Source organism: Lupinus angustifolius, chromosome LG12, assembly GCF_001865875.1.
Source record: "Lupinus angustifolius cultivar Tanjil chromosome LG12, LupAngTanjil_v1.0, whole genome shotgun sequence".
Lineage (NCBI taxonomy): Eukaryota > Viridiplantae > Streptophyta > Magnoliopsida > Fabales > Fabaceae > Lupinus > Lupinus angustifolius.
Window position 1 is genome coordinate 500,179 of NC_032020.1, and position 19,204 is coordinate 519,382.

The 19,204-nt window shown below is 32.9% G+C and overlaps 3 protein-coding genes across 4 annotated transcripts; 2 read left to right on the forward strand and 1 right to left on the reverse strand.

Moving 5' to 3' along the window:
• On the reverse strand, positions 3,225-6,363 carry LOC109362273 (probably inactive leucine-rich repeat receptor-like protein kinase At5g48380). 2 transcript variants are annotated; one of them, XM_019607954.1, is made up of 3 exons: positions 6,190-6,363; positions 4,872-5,840; positions 3,225-4,430 (listed from the first exon to the last, which is right to left on the reverse strand). In XM_019607954.1, exons 2-3 carry the CDS (start codon positions 5,700-5,702, stop codon positions 3,423-3,425), a joined length of 1,839 nt encoding a protein of 612 aa, XP_019463499.1. In that variant the 5' UTR covers positions 5,703-5,840; positions 6,190-6,363; the 3' UTR covers positions 3,225-3,422. The 2 variants fall into 2 exon arrangements, with proteins under 2 accessions (XP_019463499.1, XP_019463500.1); XM_019607955.1 differs by lacking the exon at positions 6,190-6,363 and adding an exon at positions 6,083-6,183.
• LOC109361798 (FRIGIDA-like protein 3) lies at positions 10,692-12,468 on the forward strand. The gene is made up of 3 exons (XM_019607334.1): positions 10,692-11,739; positions 11,957-12,126; positions 12,409-12,468. The coding sequence occupies exons 1-3, from the start codon at positions 10,692-10,694 to the stop codon at positions 12,466-12,468; spliced, it is 1,278 nt and encodes a 425-aa protein (XP_019462879.1).
• Positions 13,152-17,463, forward strand: LOC109362867 (FRIGIDA-like protein 3). Its single transcript, XM_019608928.1, has 4 exons — positions 13,152-13,237; positions 14,039-15,088; positions 15,306-15,475; positions 16,780-17,463. Exons 2-4 carry the CDS (start codon positions 14,041-14,043, stop codon positions 17,197-17,199), a joined length of 1,638 nt encoding a protein of 545 aa, XP_019464473.1. The 5' UTR covers positions 13,152-13,237; positions 14,039-14,040; the 3' UTR covers positions 17,200-17,463.

Consider the following 19,204-nt stretch of genomic DNA (forward strand, 5'->3'; position numbering starts at 1 on the left):
TTATGTATTTTTTTATAGTAAACACTTGCCTCCTCATAAAACTTCATTCTCAATTTAAATTATAGAACTTTTTCCTAATTTAGTAAAAAGAGTAGTATAATGTTTCCAACTTCCTACCTAGTGGAATGTACGATAGATATATACAATTTTACCACTTAAACAAATAGTAAATATATTATTTTCCGTATTTAAACTTATAAATTTTAGATAACAAAGCAATTAATATTATCATTATGCCTAAACCACTATCATCCTAAACTCATTTTAATCTTTTTTTTAAACCACCATTAGTCCATTTTTAATTATTTTTAATGACAAAAGTAAACCATATAAAATTGTGAAAGCTCTACCATAAGTTTGACTTTTCTTCCATAACATCAAATTGCTTTTTTTTAACTTGGTATTTGGTGAGATTCAAATCTATAGATTTTCTAGTGATAAGCTAAAAGCAAACAATTTCAAAAATTCTTCTGAAATTGTTGTGCAACTTCTCTTTAATCATGAGTTATTCAATAAATATCTTCAAGTAAATTCTTCTGAATGCATGTTGATATTTATCTTGAACTTTTGTTTTGGTTTTCAATAATTTTTTGGTTGACATGTATCTTCTTCTTGATATTCTCTTATAGTGTGAATAATGAATTAATCATTTTTAAGGTTTGTAGTTATCTCTCTCAACAAGTGTCACTCTCGGGAATCGAACTTTTTGACGATCATCTTAAAGACTTTAGTGGGGCCTCACATCATTGGACAATGTCTTGTGGGTACTCAAGTCACATGTTTAATAAATTATAATTGAGGTTGTTATAATCAAAACTAATATGGAAGAGATGTTTGGATATTAAACTACTATAATCAAATATGGCTAATGACTATGTCACACTTTCACAAGTAATTTATTCATAAATTATGGACAAAGATATATGATATATTGTTTTACAACTTTTTTGGGGCCACGTCTAATAGGGCTATTTTCGGATTACTATTAATGTGGTTAATAAAGGCTTGGTAGATTAATCATATTAGTTTATCTTGTTTTTATAGAATCTTGAAAAAAGTGGCGATATACGAGACTCTTAACTAATAGAGTTTGGAAAGTCTATTTCTTAAACTTAAAATCTTAATCTTTTTTTGTTGGAATAAGAAGAAATTCTAATACCAAATCAAATAAGTATAAATCGATCAGTCGATCCAAGTTATTACACTAAAAGACTAAGAAGGAGAGAAAAATTTAGACATGGTAGCTTTATTCATGTCCATGAGAACTATAATATGTCGGAATTGAACTCGACAAATTTTAAATATTATTTCTAGTCAAAATGATACTAAAATATATTTTTCAATTACGTGAAGTAACATTATTAGATCCACTAGCTACAAGATCTAACAAAATCTTTTAAATGTATTATTTTGAAACATGTATGATTAAATGTTTTAGAATTATTAGTTTAAGTCTTACACGGTATTAGTGTAATGATGATTATAATTCAAGTTTGAAATGTATTTCGTATTTATTAGATATGAACAATAAGTTGAAACTCTAGCAAATCGCAAGTATCCAAAAAGTTCATTACTTGACAATAATTTATGCTATATAATAATAATTGTATGCTATATGATTTGATTCTAATGGTTTCATAAAAAGGTGAAACCATGAACAATAATTTAAATTTTTTCCTCGTGATATCCAATTTAAGATTTCATACTTCAATAAATTCAATAATTTCTCCCTCAAGTGTGAATACCATATACTCTCCAGTTCACTCCCCCTTAAGTCCATCACGTCTCAACCGAATTATACGTTCTGATACCACTTGTTATACCAAACTGTGACTGGGGAAGTTCCATTATTATCGGGGTATGGGAAGAGTAGAGAGCCACACAAATGAAACATCATGTATTGAAACCAAAACCTTAAGACATTAGTTTCATGAATCTTTCTACTTATAAACTTTTTCAGTTCTCTCCACATATCTAATGTGAGATTTCACACTTGAATAAATCCAACAAAATCTAACCATGACATTGCTATAATAAGTCATTGATCTCTCTTGAAAAGTCAATGTAATAAAACTCATTCTCATGAAGGAATATATAATATAATGTTATATGAAGATTTACGTAGGGATAAAAAGGGAAAAAATATTATGTATAGTTTAACTAAACCTTTAAAATGTCCCTATAATTTAATTTATAGTTACTATCTAAAGAAAATTTAGTCCTTGAAAATTATGGTGTGGCCATGTAAGTACTTGAAATATCATAGCACCATTGAATATGCACTTTAAAATTTTATATTGTCACTCTATATGTTATGAGTTATAATTGATCAGAAAAATATTTAATTTAAATGTATTTTCTTCAATAAATCATAACTTATAACACATGGACTGACACGAGATAGAAGATGTATTTATGTTTTTATTGCATTTAACTCCCTCCGGGTCCTCATTGAAAGGTGAGTAAAACTTCTAATGTGGGTCTAGGGGTATCCTAAGATATAAGGACGGATCTCATCGAATCTTGGGTCGAGTTCGAGTTCAAAAGGATTGCACACAATTATGCATTCCTTTGGTAACTCTATCCTAGAACAATCATTGCAACCGATCTACCCCAAGATCGCATCCGCTTTTGAAATAAAAAATGGAGCCGGATATAATCAAATCAAACCTTGAGTGAAGTTAGTATAATTTCACTCATGGAACATAATATTCCAGACCAGTTAAGGATTGCACAGAATTTGAAAAGTAAAGAGAATAATCATTTCACCAAATAAAACAGATCAATGCATCTTGTAAGTTGTAACACCAAAAAACATTGCTTTTGATATGTTAGTTTTCGGGTAGAGAACAATACAATGACGTCAATGAGAAAAACTAGTGTGAAGACGTATCTAACACGTCATAAGCTCTTGTTTTTTATGGTTTTCTGTTTATCATTGTGGAAGGTTCATACTCTTTGTGATCATTCTAGTTCACTCAGTGTTTTCTTAGTCCGGGTTATAGATTTCGACTTTTCTGAGGTAGGTTAGTTTGTTAGCACTCTTTAAACCATAATGAAACTAACTTGCAAGTTTTCTATCCAAAAACTAGCACCAAAAAAAGAAAGAAACTAGTTTGCAACTCAAATCGTTGATTTCGTAAACTAGTAAAGGAGTTTCTACCATACATACCTGCAATTTAGCATACAAGAAGAAGAACAAGGAAATCGGATCAAAATAGGGATTAGAACAAAGTAACTCGATTATATTCAATCCATGATGACGATCTTATATTGATGTTTCAATATCAACAGCACACAAATGATCTAGATCCTCGTAATTATATTAATAACACTAACATTATTTTAGGATAACAAAGTATGGAATACATAATTACACATTAAAATTGATTACATATACCGAATATATCTGACATACCTTCTTAATCATTTCCTTCTCGAGCTACAATGAGTACATCCATGTTATCAGCATAGCCAGCATCGGTAGGTGATAATATTTCATCCTCGGTTGTGAAATTATATCTACCCCCAATAGCTCTTAAAAACTGGTAAACTTCAAACATTGTCGGCCTCTCCTTCGGAGTTGGCAAAACACAGTTGCAAGCAACCTTTAGAAATTGGAAAAGCTCGTCATCAACACCGTTGCCAAGTAGTGATTTTTCGATCGCATCCTGGAGCTCTGTGTTGCTTGCGAGCTGCGTAATCCATTCTACCAGATTTCCTTTAAAAGTTTCTGGAGCTTTGGACACAGTGTTGGGCCTTTCACCAGTCACCAACTCAAGAAGCACAGTCCCGAAGCTATAAACATCTCCTTTTGGAGTAGCAACCAAAGTTCTTGCGTACTCGGGAGCAACATAACCGATATCCCCAAACTCCCCATTTACAAAGGTACTCAAATGTGTATCAATTGGGTTCATCAATCTGGCAAGGCCAAAATCAGAAATTTTGGGCTCAAAATCTTTGTCCAACAATATGCACTTAGAGCTTATGTTTCGGTGAATAATACGGGGATTGCAGCTATGATGAAGCCATGCAAAACCTTTGGCTGCTCCAATTGCAATTTTGAGCCTCAACGGCCACTCGAGGATGCACTCACCATCAGCGGGGTGTAGCTGATCATGGAGGTTGCCGTTTGGCATATTCTTAAAGACCAAAAGCTTCTCCTTTTTGGCCATGCAAAAACCTAAAAGAGGAACTAGGTTACGATGTTTGACAGTCCCGAGAGTAGCCATCTCAGACCGAAATTCTTTCTCAGAGTGTCGAGAATCCTGCAATCTCTTAACCATAAGTGATGTTCCATCATCAAGGACAGCGTTGTAAATAGTTCCTGTTCTTCCTGACCCAATGATATTGACATTACTGAAGTTGTTAGTAGCCTTCATGAGATCACTCAATTTCATTTTCGAAACCGCTTTCTCAAAAGTAGAAACCTGGTGACCAATTCAGTATAGTTAGATATAAACATATAATATCCTCATAAAAGTTCAAGTGTAAGGAAAATCATATGACATAAGGCTCCATAAATTTTACAGAAATTGAACTTTCCGAAAATCTATTCTTATTTTCTAATTTTTGGCATTGAAATGGGTTTATCTTAGAAAATGCATCGGTATGCAAAACAAGTATTCCCATTTGACATAACCAACAATATCAAGGAGACATAGAATTTATTAAAAGCATGATTCAACTGAAAGTATTGTCAAAAACCGTATTCTTTTATTCAAAATGCTTTCCGAGAAACTATTTCCTATTGAAAATATTCAAAACAAATATTTGATGTTCTAAAACACAAATGAATCCAAGCATAGAACTAAATAGCTGCTCTAAGTTTAATCATATATGACCGGCACAAAGCATCAATATTAACTTGCCTTTATTGCTTTAGTCCCCTTTAGACTTCTTGCCCATTTGTTTCCTTCCGGGTCCTCTTCCTTTTTGACAACAACACGGCGTAAGTAGAAGAACAACGCAACACCAACTCCTAATATCGCAACAGTGACCCCACCAACAGCAGCTCCAACTATAACTGAAGTATTAGTCTTGGAAGGCTTGGTCTGACAAACCCCGAAGGAACCTCCACATAGACCTCGATTATTGGCATAACTTACACTAACATTACTACTAAAAGATGGGACTTGCCCGGTCAAAAGATTGTTGGATACTGTAAACATCTTAAGCCGTGAGAGAAGGGCAAACTGTGCAGGAATTTGACCAGTGAGTTGATTCTGGTCAAGTTTAAGGTCGTTAAGATAGGTACAATTCGCAAGACTCTCAGGTATTGGACCAGAAAGTTCATTTGAAGATAGATCGAGCGATGTCACGTATTGTATAAGAGTAGATATATCTCCTGGAATGATTCCGGAGAGCTTGTTAAAAGAAAGATCTAATCCTGTTAAACTCGAGCAATTTTGAATGTCACGAGGAAACTGTCCCTTGAGTCCCTTATTCGACAATTTGAGATTCAAGACCCTGTTTTCGTCCGGGTGCCAACATTCAACCCCATCAAATCTGCAGATAAACCCTTCAGTGCTGTTGTGGAAATTCCAAGAAGAGTACAAAATGTTATCGGAATCTTGAAGCGATTCTTTGATCATTTTCAAGCAGAAGATGTCACTCTCAGTCCCATAGGTCATGCCACAACTAATCAGCACCAAGACATTAACAATAGTATAAGAACCGAAAATCCGGTTACGCAGGACCATCTCCACCAAGCTCCTCCTCAACACAAGCCAATAAGGAGTAATCCACTTATCCACACACTTCACTCAAATTATTATACAATTCAAGACAAAACACAAAATATAATCTTCATAGTACTACAATCCTCCTAAGAACACACCCTGAAAAACATGGGAAAAAGAAAACAACAAAAAGAGCAGAAAAACAATTCAGTACTTCACACAAAACCAACACAAAGGCAAAAATGAAATGAAAAGAAAACTTTTACTTTAGACCAAAAAACACACACTGCAACAAAGAGTACTAGGTTTAAGGAAAACAAAAAAAACATCAAAACCCAATAAAGTTGAGTCAAAATATGAATGTAAAAAACAAGTCTTTGCACAAGTAATCAAATACCCACCAAAGTTTACAAGAAAATTTGGTCTACCCAGAATAAAAGAATAAAAAATAGTGAGTAAAGTTCATAGAATGAAGAATATAAAGGAAAGAAGAGAAGAAATAAGTAACCTTTGAGAAGTATAAAGATTAAGATGATATTGAATAGAGTGGTTGTGAATTATAGAAAAAGAGATGTGGAACGGGTCAAGCAAGGAATGCCAAAAATTTCCAAGCTTCAGAGAAGACTTTTGGAGTGTGGGAATGAGAAGACTTCTGAAACTGACTTTCTTGACTTGCTTTCGCCTTTGCTTGAAAATGTAATACTCGATTATTCGATTTCTGAGAACAATATTGGATAATACATATTTCGAAGGTATTAGTTTCTTACTTATATAAGTTAATTATAACATAAGAAATAGGATTTATTTACTCAACTATTATATACTAGCATATTGACATGCACTGTCGTGCCTCTCAACCCGCTTTCTTATCATTTGTAATGTATAGTTTGTATTTTATAAATTCAAATCTAATTTTTTGCGCTAAATTTACGGTTGAATTTATTCAATTGGTCTAATATTCAATTTTTTAAATACACTTTTAAAATAAGAAGATAATAAGGATAAAATAAGAAAATAATATTATATGCTATTATGGTAGAAATAAAAAGATATTAAGGGCAAAATAGAAAAACACAAATTACACCATGATGGATGGTTATTTTGTATTTTCCCTTTATTAATAGTATAGAAGTATAGATATAATATCTCCTAATAAATTAAACTAAAAATCATCACTTTTCTACCCATGACATTACTCTTCTTTAGAACTATTATGTAAAAACTTATCAACGTGTTAGTAAAAATTATTTGTAAAGTAAAACAGAATTTAAGGTGTAAATACTAATGAATGCAAATACTTTCATACAGAACAATTTAATAAATTACTATTGACTTGAGTATGATATAGTGGCGTAATATTAGACACATTGCATCTTTTATTTGAGTCTAATTTTAAACTTTTCATCAGGAGAAAAAAAATGTAAGAACTAATATAGTAAGAATTTAATACATTAATTATTATTATATCATCTATCATTTATATTCAATTATTATTAAATGTTTTTAAAAAACAATTCAAATAAATGATGAATAATATAACAATTATATATAAATATTTACACCTAAAAACAATGTTAGTTGTTAATATGTTAGTATTTTGTTGTTGGTGAGACTCTATTCCTTACGACCACCCTCTTCACCATCGGAACACCTTATAACTCCCACTTTTTTTTAGTACTTGATAATTGTTATTAGAGGTGTCGAAAGGAGCTATCCGAATAGGTTCAGATTAGTCCATGAGTTTGGACTAAATCAGACTAGGCTAAAAAACCCATATATAATTATGCATATCAAAATGTAGTTCAAACCCGTCCTAAGCGGGTTGCGAGTTGTGGCGGTGGCCCGCATAATACTAAAAAAATATTTATTTAAGTTTTAACATGTTTAATCTATTTAAAATATATATATCATTTGATATTAATGTATAATTTTTTTAACATATTTGTTATAGCTAATGCAACTAAACTTATAGATATAATGCCTCGTGTTTGAGTTAAGACGTGGTGTTAAGTTCACGTACATGATTTTTAATATAACTTATTTATTAAATCTCTCATTTATATTGGACTCTATTTTCTAACACAATATAATATATAAGTTTACTTTAATATATAAACTTTTAGACAATATAAAAAATATTATCTGTTGTATGCTCTTTATCAACATTTTCATTGTGAATTATTATATTAAATTTGGTTGTGTTATTCTCGATGGTAAACAATTTTGTTGTCTTTTAGTTTTGTTGTAAACTTTATTTTCTTTATCATGTTTTTGTTGTATAAGTTAAACATAATTAAATATATACATTTAAGAAAAGAAAATTGAGATCTATATGTTTTAATGTCTCATTTAGTTTGATACATTGTTTTGTGACTACGCTTAAAAAGATATTATGCAAAATAGGAAAAATAATATAATGTTTAACTTTACATTATTGTAATTTATAAATATTTATGTTTAGAAATTACTCTATTTTTTATTCACAATTCATAACACAATATTTATTAGCTATTTTTATTATAAGTTGTCTCATAAATTTTCACGTAATGCTTATTATCAAGCAAAATGTCCTAAAAAGATATTAAAAATAAGAAAAAAAACGGGTAGCCCAAACGCGTCTGGGTAAGCCGGCCCGAGCTCGGTTTTAATATAGCACAGCCGGGCCGGACTAAAATGCCCATATTCAATAAAAAGTACCTAATGTGATACTCAAGCCCTATAAAATTTTGGGATTTGGCAGACCGGCCCACCTGAGCCCGCCTATTTCGACACATCTAGTTGCTACTAAGAAATAAGAAATTATTTGTTAGTTCCTATTATTGGTGTTTTCATTCTTGCACTATCTCACCATTGCAATCATTGACAAATGTACATACGGGGGAAAGCGAAGCCATCACAACCATATCTTGAAAGCTTTGCACTAGAATCTTTGTCAATTTGTATATTGGATATTGAAGACTCATTATGCATTGCCTAGAATGACCTTCTTCATGCAAGAAAGTAAGACTCATCGTATATTGTTTGAATCTTCTTACTAATCCTTCTCCTTCTCCTTGTATGGTGAAAACTTGAGCTTCAAGTGTTAGATATTTCCCCATGATTGGTGCAATACCAATCCTAGGATTTTGAATTTCATGATTCTCACACTAGTTCATATTAAAAAAATGGATTGAATATATCTAATCTATTAAAATGGATATATGGATGTAATGGATTGAAATTCATTTGATATGGATGAATTGAATATGTTATAAATATGATTTTATGGATTTATATGATTAGTGGATAACTGTTCATTCATCCATTATGATCCAAATCCATCCAATTGTCACCCTTAGTAATTTCCTTTATTTCTAGGATTTGAGTTATGTCATTTTACATTTAATAAACACTTATTCTTACTTTTATTTCATTGAGTGTTGTGATTTGAATCATTGAGTTTTATTCGTGTGAGTTGTTTGACTAACAAATTATACATCTTAACTACATTAGGGAAAGACCGAGATGTGAACCCAACTATCTGATCATTCAGTTATTTAAATTAGAATCTTAATTCATGAGAGTAGTATTAGGATTTTTGGTGGTTTCTGGAATTCACCTTGAGTTGCTACGAAACGATTTGATAAAAGATCCAAGTATGTGCGACTTCAATTGAGTACACGTGTTGGAACTCGAGAGATGATAACACATATCAAAGATGAATTCACTCTCGTAATTAAAGTTCATGAAAAGGAGCAAAACATGGATTTGCGAGTGTAAATGCGGTAAAGTTTATTCTAGGAATTCTTCCTAAATTAAATTTAAATCATTTTTAATATTTTCGTAATTATTCTTGTCAACTGTTCGATTGATCTAAATTCAATTTTATTCCTTATTTCAATTAAGTATAAATTAATCCTTACAATTAAATGAACTTTTCAGTCTTCATGAGATCAATATTTTATTACTTGACTACATAATCGTGCACTTACAATTTGCCCTATCACATTTATTCTATAGATGTTACATAAATTTAATATATAAATGAAGAATATTTTTCCCATATCTTTATTCTTATTGTTATCTGAGTCTTATATATATATATATAGAGTTGTGACCCTGTGATTATGATAAGTGCAGCACACATAGAGAAGAAAATGGAATTACAAATTTCTCTTTCTTTCTCTTCTTAATGTATTTCTATCACTATCACATCAATCAGAATAAGGTTAACTCTCTCTCTTCATTTTCCTTATTCTTCTAATGCTTCATTTCAATTGTTTTGTTGATTTTGCTCCACTTTCTTTTTTTAGGGTTTTTTTCTTTATTGTCACTCAATATTTTGATCGTAATTCCAGTTTTAGTTAGTTTTCAACTAAACAAATTATAAAGAAATGAATACTTGTCCAAAATTTTGAAGGATTTAAGTATACCGTTTAAGGTAGTGAAGTTTGTGGTCTTGGAAACAGCTAGAATAGAGTAAGATTGCGTACATATAGCTTACTTAGACTCGAGTTTTGTGTATTGGGTTGTCCTTTTGTTTAAAGTAAATACCCATTTCGGTCTCTCAGGTTTTTTCGATCTTACCAACTTGGTCTATCAAAAATTGAGAAACCTAAAATAGTCCCCCCAAATTTCAAATGTGGGTCATACTAGTCCTTTATAGGGTTAAATTAGTCCGTGCTGTAAGGACTAATTTGACTCATATTTCAGATTTTTGGGAACCATTTTTGGTTTTTCAATTTTTTCAGAGAAAGTAAGCTCGAAAAACAAAAACATGAGGGACCGAATGAGTATTTACTTTTTTTATTGTTGTAATTTACGTTAGCTATAGAGTTTTTGTAGTATTATATTGACACTATAATTTGTCACAAACTTAACCCTAACTTTACTAGATGCTGTTCATGTTTGTGTTCATTCCAAATCAAGATGATGAGTATTTGTAATTGCTGATAAGTGTTTAGGTCATTGTACTGCACATGCTTCCTCCTTTTGTATGTTGAATTTGGTATTTATTTCATTATTTTAGTGATGGAGGACACAGATTCATTTGCTACACTGATGGATTCTACATCTTCGAAGATACAACAGCTCCAGAAGGCATTTGCTGAACTTGAAAGTTATCGAGCTGTTACGCTGAACTTGAAGTGGAAAGAACTCGAGGCACATTTTCGTGGACTTGAGAAATCATTGAAGAGACGCTTTCATGAGTTGGAAGATCAAGAAAAAGAGTTTGAAAACAAAACAATGAAAGCTCAGGAAATTGTCAAGAAGCGTGAAGCAGCTGTTGTTGCCAAGGAGCAAGCTACTTTGCAGAGGCTTCAAGAGAAAAGGGACGCTGCCGTTTTCGCCATTGTAAATGCTCGAGAAAAACACAGGAAAGTTTCATCAAAGGGAATTGCTATTGTCTCAGATGGGGATGAGGGTCATGGGACACCAGAAGTGGAAGAGAAACCCATGAATAGTGCGTGTGTTGCTGCCGAAGTCAACTTACAAGATGTGAAAACTTCTCCTGGAATTGCAAATGTGGAGTCCATGTCTTATCTAGAGTTGGTAAAACTTTGCGAAGAGATGGATGCTGGAGGAATTCACAAGTTTATTTCTGATAACCGTAAGAACCTTGCTGCTATAAGGGAGGAAGTACCACTAGCATTAAGAGCTGCTCCTAATGCTGCTCTCTTAGTTTTAGATTCTTTGGAAGGATTTTACGACGCCGAAGTGCCAAATCACGATGTAAAGAAGGATGCAAACTTATTGGGTCTTCGCCGGACCTGCATCATGTTGATGGAGTGTTTAAGTGTTCTGCTAAGCAACTCAGAGAGTGTTTCTGATGTGATTTCAGAAGATATCAAGGACAAGGCAAAGGCAGTTGCTGAAGAGTGGAAACCAAGATTACTTGATATAGATGCCAGCAATGGGAACTCCTTAGAGGCTCATGCATTTTTGCAACTTATAGCTAGTTTTGGTATTGCGTCCAATTTTAATGAGGAGGAATTGTCCAGGCTGATTCCATTGGTGTCTCGGCGTAGACAAGCTGCCGATTTATGTCGTTCCCTTGGGTTGTCCGAGAAGATGCCTGGTGCGTATATGTTCACATATAATATCATCATGGATTATTTTGCCAACCTAACGGATTGCAATGCAATGGTGATGGGCTTTTTAATGTGAACCAATGACCTTAGTTTCTTAGTAGCATCCCATTGTGGTTTTTAACTTGCAAGTATGATGCATGAAACTAAAATTTGCATAAATTGCATATTTAAATTTAATGCTTCGTTTTACTTTTGGATGTGCAGGTGTAATCAAAGTTTTGGTGGACAGTGGCCGCCATATTGATGCAGTTAACTTGGCTTTTGCATTTGATCTCACAGAACAGTTTTCTCCTGTGCCTTTACTGAAGTCTTACTTGGATGATGCTAGAAAATTTTCTCATGTCAAAAGTGTTAACTCGTCTCCCACTGCACAGGTGTGTTGTATAGTTTCTTCTGTTATGTATTTCTTCCCTTTGTTTGTTTCCTTTAATAATTTGAACCATAGATCAGAAATATTTTGGATTCTTTTGATATTTATGTCCTGTTCCAATTGAGGTACCCTAATAGTCTCATTGCCATAATGAACTATTGACTTTGGTAGTCGCAGAGGAATTTTCCTTGTTGTAAAAACTAGTTGTGTAGTAAGACTGTTGAAGATTATATGTAACAGTGACAGAAATTCTTACCCTTGAGCTTATATTTCTTTGGTGCTAAAGCTTCATGAAAGCCTTAGCAGTCTAAAAGAACTTGATTGTAGAGTTTGTAGTCTTGGGTGAGTTTTATTCGTGTGAGTTGTTTGACTAACAAATTATACATCTTAACTACATTAGGGAAAGACCGAGATGTGAACCCAACTATCTGATCATTCAGTTATTTAAATTAGAATCTTAATTCATGAGAGTAGTATTAGGATTTTTGGTGGTTTCTGGAATTCACCTTGAGTTGCTACGAAACGATTTGATAAAAGATCCAAGTATGTGCGACTTCAATTGAGTACACGTGTTGGAACTCGAGAGATGATAACACATATCAAAGATGAATTCACTCTCGTAATTAAAGTTCATGAAAAGGAGCAAAACATGGATTTGCGAGTGTAAATGCGGTAAAGTTTATTCTAGGAATTCTTCCTAAATTAAATTTAAATCATTTTTAATATTTTCGTAATTATTCTTGTCAACTGTTCGATTGATCTAAATTCAATTTTATTCCTTATTTCAATTAAGTATAAATTAATCCTTACAATTAAATGAACTTTTCAGTCTTCATGAGATCAATATTTTATTACTTGACTACATAATCGTGCACTTACAATTTGCCCTATCACATTTATTCTATAGATGTTACATAAATTTAATATATAAATGAAGAATATTTTTCCCATATCTTTATTCTTATTGTTATCTGAGTCTTATATATATATATATAGAGTTGTGACCCTGTGATTATGATAAGTGCAGCACACATAGAGAAGAAAATGGAATTACAAATTTCTCTTTCTTTCTCTTCTTAATGTATTTCTATCACTATCACATCAATCAGAATAAGGTTAACTCTCTCTCTTCATTTTCCTTATTCTTCTAATGCTTCATTTCAATTGTTTTGTTGATTTTGCTCCACTTTCTTTTTTTAGGGTTTTTTTCTTTATTGTCACTCAATATTTTGATCGTAATTCCAGTTTTAGTTAGTTTTCAACTAAACAAATTATAAAGAAATGAATACTTGTCCAAAATTTTGAAGGATTTAAGTATACCGTTTAAGGTAGTGAAGTTTGTGGTCTTGGAAACAGCTAGAATAGAGTAAGATTGCGTACATATAGCTTACTTAGACTCGAGTTTTGTGTATTGGGTTGTCCTTTTGTTTAAAGTAAATACCCATTTCGGTCTCTCAGGTTTTTTCGATCTTACCAACTTGGTCTATCAAAAATTGAGAAACCTAAAATAGTCCCCCCAAATTTCAAATGTGGGTCATACTAGTCCTTTATAGGGTTAAATTAGTCCGTGCTGTAAGGACTAATTTGACTCATATTTCAGATTTTTGGGAACCATTTTTGGTTTTTCAATTTTTTCAGAGAAAGTAAGCTCGAAAAACAAAAACATGAGGGACCGAATGAGTATTTACTTTTTTTATTGTTGTAATTTACGTTAGCTATAGAGTTTTTGTAGTATTATATTGACACTATAATTTGTCACAAACTTAACCCTAACTTTACTAGATGCTGTTCATGTTTGTGTTCATTCCAAATCAAGATGATGAGTATTTGTAATTGCTGATAAGTGTTTAGGTCATTGTACTGCACATGCTTCCTCCTTTTGTATGTTGAATTTGGTATTTATTTCATTATTTTAGTGATGGAGGACACAGATTCATTTGCTACACTGATGGATTCTACATCTTCGAAGATACAACAGCTCCAGAAGGCATTTGCTGAACTTGAAAGTTATCGAGCTGTTACGCTGAACTTGAAGTGGAAAGAACTCGAGGCACATTTTCGTGGACTTGAGAAATCATTGAAGAGACGCTTTCATGAGTTGGAAGATCAAGAAAAAGAGTTTGAAAACAAAACAATGAAAGCTCAGGAAATTGTCAAGAAGCGTGAAGCAGCTGTTGTTGCCAAGGAGCAAGCTACTTTGCAGAGGCTTCAAGAGAAAAGGGACGCTGCCGTTTTCGCCATTGTAAATGCTCGAGAAAAACACAGGAAAGTTTCATCAAAGGGAATTGCTATTGTCTCAGATGGGGATGAGGGTCATGGGACACCAGAAGTGGAAGAGAAACCCATGAATAGTGCGTGTGTTGCTGCCGAAGTCAACTTACAAGATGTGAAAACTTCTCCTGGAATTGCAAATGTGGAGTCCATGTCTTATCTAGAGTTGGTAAAACTTTGCGAAGAGATGGATGCTGGAGGAATTCACAAGTTTATTTCTGATAACCGTAAGAACCTTGCTGCTATAAGGGAGGAAGTACCACTAGCATTAAGAGCTGCTCCTAATGCTGCTCTCTTAGTTTTAGATTCTTTGGAAGGATTTTACGACGCCGAAGTGCCAAATCACGATGTAAAGAAGGATGCAAACTTATTGGGTCTTCGCCGGACCTGCATCATGTTGATGGAGTGTTTAAGTGTTCTGCTAAGCAACTCAGAGAGTGTTTCTGATGTGATTTCAGAAGATATCAAGGACAAGGCAAAGGCAGTTGCTGAAGAGTGGAAACCAAGATTACTTGATATAGATGCCAGCAATGGGAACTCCTTAGAGGCTCATGCATTTTTGCAACTTATAGCTAGTTTTGGTATTGCGTCCAATTTTAATGAGGAGGAATTGTCCAGGCTGATTCCATTGGTGTCTCGGCGTAGACAAGCTGCCGATTTATGTCGTTCCCTTGGGTTGTCCGAGAAGATGCCTGGTGCGTATATGTTCACATATAATATCATCATGGATTATTTTGCCAACCTAACGGATTGCAATGCAATGGTGATGGGCTTTTTAATGTGAACCAATGACCTTAGTTTCTTAGTAGCATCCCATTGTGGTTTTTAACTTGCAAGTATGATGCATGAAACTAAAATTTGCATAAATTGCATATTTAAATTTAATGCTTCGTTTTACTTTTGGATGTGCAGGTGTAATCAAAGTTTTGGTGGACAGTGGCCGCCATATTGATGCAGTTAACTTGGCTTTTGCATTTGATCTCACAGAACAGTTTTCTCCTGTGCCTTTACTGAAGTCTTACTTGGATGATGCTAGAAAATTTTCTCATGTCAAAAGTGTTAACTCGTCTCCCACTGCACAGGTGTGTTGTATAGTTTCTTCTGTTATGTATTTCTTCCCTTTGTTTGTTTCCTTTAATAATTTGAACCATAGATCAGAAATATTTTGGATTCTTTTGATATTTATGTCCTGTTCCAATTGAGGTACCCTAATAGTCTCATTGCCATAATGAACTATTGACTTTGGTAGTCGCAGAGGAATTTTCCTTGTTGTAAAAACTAGTTGTGTAGTAAGACTGTTGAAGATTATATGTAACAGTGACAGAAATTCTTACCCTTGAGCTTATATTTCTTTGGTGCTAAAGCTTCATGAAAGCCTTAGCAGTCTAAAAGAACTTGATTGTAGAGTTTGTAGTCTTGGGTGTTTAGGGCTTTGTGGACTGGATATACTTGTTGGGAAAGGTCTTTGGGATTCGTTGGGAAGTCAGTCACATAACGCCTGCTTCACTGTATCGGGTGTGGTTTAAATACTTGGTTACTTCTCTCATTGCCAATTGGTTTTAAGATGGAACCTAACATGATATCGGAGTCAAAGTTCAACTTCTCTCTGATTGTCTTAGGCCAAATTTTCCCTTTCATCTCAAGTCAAAGGTAACCATAGCCTGGTCCAACAGGCTTTTGCAGAGGGTGATGTTGGGCAGTAAATCCCACATCACCTTCCTAATTGTCTCGGGTTTAGTTTAAATACACATTGGATTATTGTTATTATTGCCAATTGATTTTGGGATAGAATCATAGAACCTTGACAGGATCTTAAGCGCACATCACCGAGCTTTTGTTTTGCTCCTTGTCTTGAGGGTAATCCGTGATTAACAAACAAGAAAAGATGGAAGCAAATGCTGTCTACAAAAAGCAGCCTAAACATTGTTCAAGAACCATTCCACAAAAGCAACTGTATATATTAACTGAACACCAAAAATTGCATATCATACATAAAGTACGAAACACTTTTTAAGAGTCAGCGAGTCACCCTTTAAAGTTAGGGTGTGGTTCAGATACTGTCAAATCATCGACACCTTAGAACTACAAAAGCCATACACTGGCATCAGTCTTAGGCTCTTAGCCTGCATCTTCATAAACCTTGACATAGTCATTTTCTTGGATGGTTTCTGGTAGAAACCAAGAGTTCTGTTATACTGCAGCCTACAAGTGTGAACACTCTCAATATTCCACAATCATATATTTTCGTGTTTCTGTCGGGTCCTTATTTCCATGATTCCTCAATTGAATCTGTCTTTATGTTTGATTCTTAATTAGTTTTTATGGTAATATATTGTTTTTCATTTTTCAAGTATTCCTGATGACTAATGACTTGCTGTCGTCTCAGATTGAGGTTAATGACCGAGAACTAACTGCTCTTAAGGTTGTAATCAAATGCGTTGAAGAACACAAACTTGATGAGCTGTATCCTATCGATCCTCTCCAGAAACGAGTGATCCAGCTAGAGAAGGCCAAAGCCGACAAGAAGAGACAAACTGAAGCGACAAAGCCTCAACCTAAGAGACCCCGCGCCAATGGTGTTGGATACAGTCCCCGTGTCACTAACATTCCTTGTGATAAACTTTCCTATGCTAGAGCTGCTGACAGGTATTCACAACAGTATGTGTATGATCGGCCTTACATGTATGCCGTAACAACTGACAACCATTTCCCCCGTCTTCCGGGATCTGCAACCTACAACTTCTCTCATAGTCATGCCAATTACTTTGGAAATGGCTATCACTACCAAGCAACATATCTCCACTAGTCAACAGAGATGTGAACAGGTGATTATGATCCTTTTGTTTAATATTTAGTCTTAACCTTCTTATGTTGTTGTATGTTGCACTTTTTCAATGTAGTATCTAAGAATCACCTAAACAGATAAAAATGTGATGTTAAAGTTTATTAACTTTTGTTGTAGAAGATATTCTAATCCTCTAATGTGTGAACTCTGTTTTACTTACACGTTTACCTTGAAGCTTTTGTAGTATATTTTTCTTGAATACCACTGGTTCCTCAATCATCAAAATCATTCTTTTTTTTCTTCTCCCTTGTATTGTGTGATTTTCCATGTTTTAAGATTTAAACTCTCTTTGTCAGTGTTGTTCATCAAATCTAGAATTGAGCAATAAGTTGCACAACATTTTGAGATCCATATTATTTGGGCAGACTAAAGATAGAATAGAGTCATGTGAACAAATTGTTCCAGCCCGATACCGTCAAGAATTTCTAACTATTGCATCGGAAGAGGTTCATCTTCAAAATATCTTTCCTTTCCAATATTTTTTCGTTGGAGCTTCCCTCATTTCATTTATCGAGCATTATGATGCTAATCGAACTTTAATAAGTTCAAATATACAACGTCAAGTAGTTCTGCTTTCTCGGTCCGAAAAGTGAAGGTATCATCATCAAATCTCAAGTGGATCCCAATTTATAAAATAATACAACTTGAAGGTATTAGTGTTTTGTTTGATTTTACAAATAATTTTTACCAAGCATAATGCCTTGGATAAAAAGTCTGTGATTAGGAGAATATTCAGTTAGGTTTATCAGAAAAGTATTTTTTAAATAAAACTTGAAATAATAATAAAATTAATAGTGGGGAAAATAATAAATGGTTTATAGAAAATATACAAATCTTATAAAAGGATCATTAAAATATTTTAAAGTATAATATCTATGTATCGACAAATCTTGTGTTAGTTTTATTTAAGAGTAAATAATGATTAAATATTAATATTGGATGATGCAGGATAAAGGATAAAGTAAAAATATCTTATACCATATATAATTTTCTGAATATTTTAAGTGTTGTCTTAATACAAAGACCAGAAAAGTATTAGCCAAGAGCTCCATTTTTCCAATAAAAGTTCTTTTACTAACACGTATAAGACTATAAGGTGAAATTCAAAAAATCCAACCATATTTCAATTTCATATTACACAACGATCCTTACGGTTTAGTATTTTTTTACTACTACTAAAAGTATCATTTTATCCTTTTGAGTAAGAAACTAATTCATTCGGAATTCATGCTCTCTCAACAAATATTGCTCAGAAGAATTGAATCATTAATCTTTTAGTGTGCTATGATGTATTTATTTTATTTTTCATTAAAGGTGATAATAGTTATATAATTAAATTTAGAAATTGCATATATAAAATTATAACTATGTTTTTTTTTAAAGTTTTGTTTTTATATAGAGGTATAGATGTAGATAAGTCAAAAAGAAATAATTAAAAAATAAAAATAACTATTTTTTTACGTGTCTATTATGTAAATTTTAATTTTGGAGAAATATCCATTTAAATGTCACTTGTTGTTTACTCAGTAATTTTTTTGGTATAAACTAATTCATTTTGATGTGTATTGATTTACTCCTAGTAAATTTCGTTCACATGAATCAAACCTTAAATATCTTAAATCTTTTGACGTATATATTGATTGAATGAGACATTACACCATTAGATCAATACATTATTGATAATTTATTTAGTAATTAAATAGATAGATAATTAGTATGATTTTTAGTTTTTTTGGTACTACCAAAGATATTCTCTCACCCTTCTAGGAGGTGTTGTAAAAACCGGTGTGCGCTGGCTGGACTAACCGGCAAACTGGTGAACCGGTCCCAATACCGATACTTTACAATAATTATATAGGTTATGCAATTATACTAGTCAAAACTGGTTATACCGACTGATTTTCAATTGCACTGTAATGATCATACCGACCGATTTTTATTTAAGATTAATTTTTAATGGGAATAA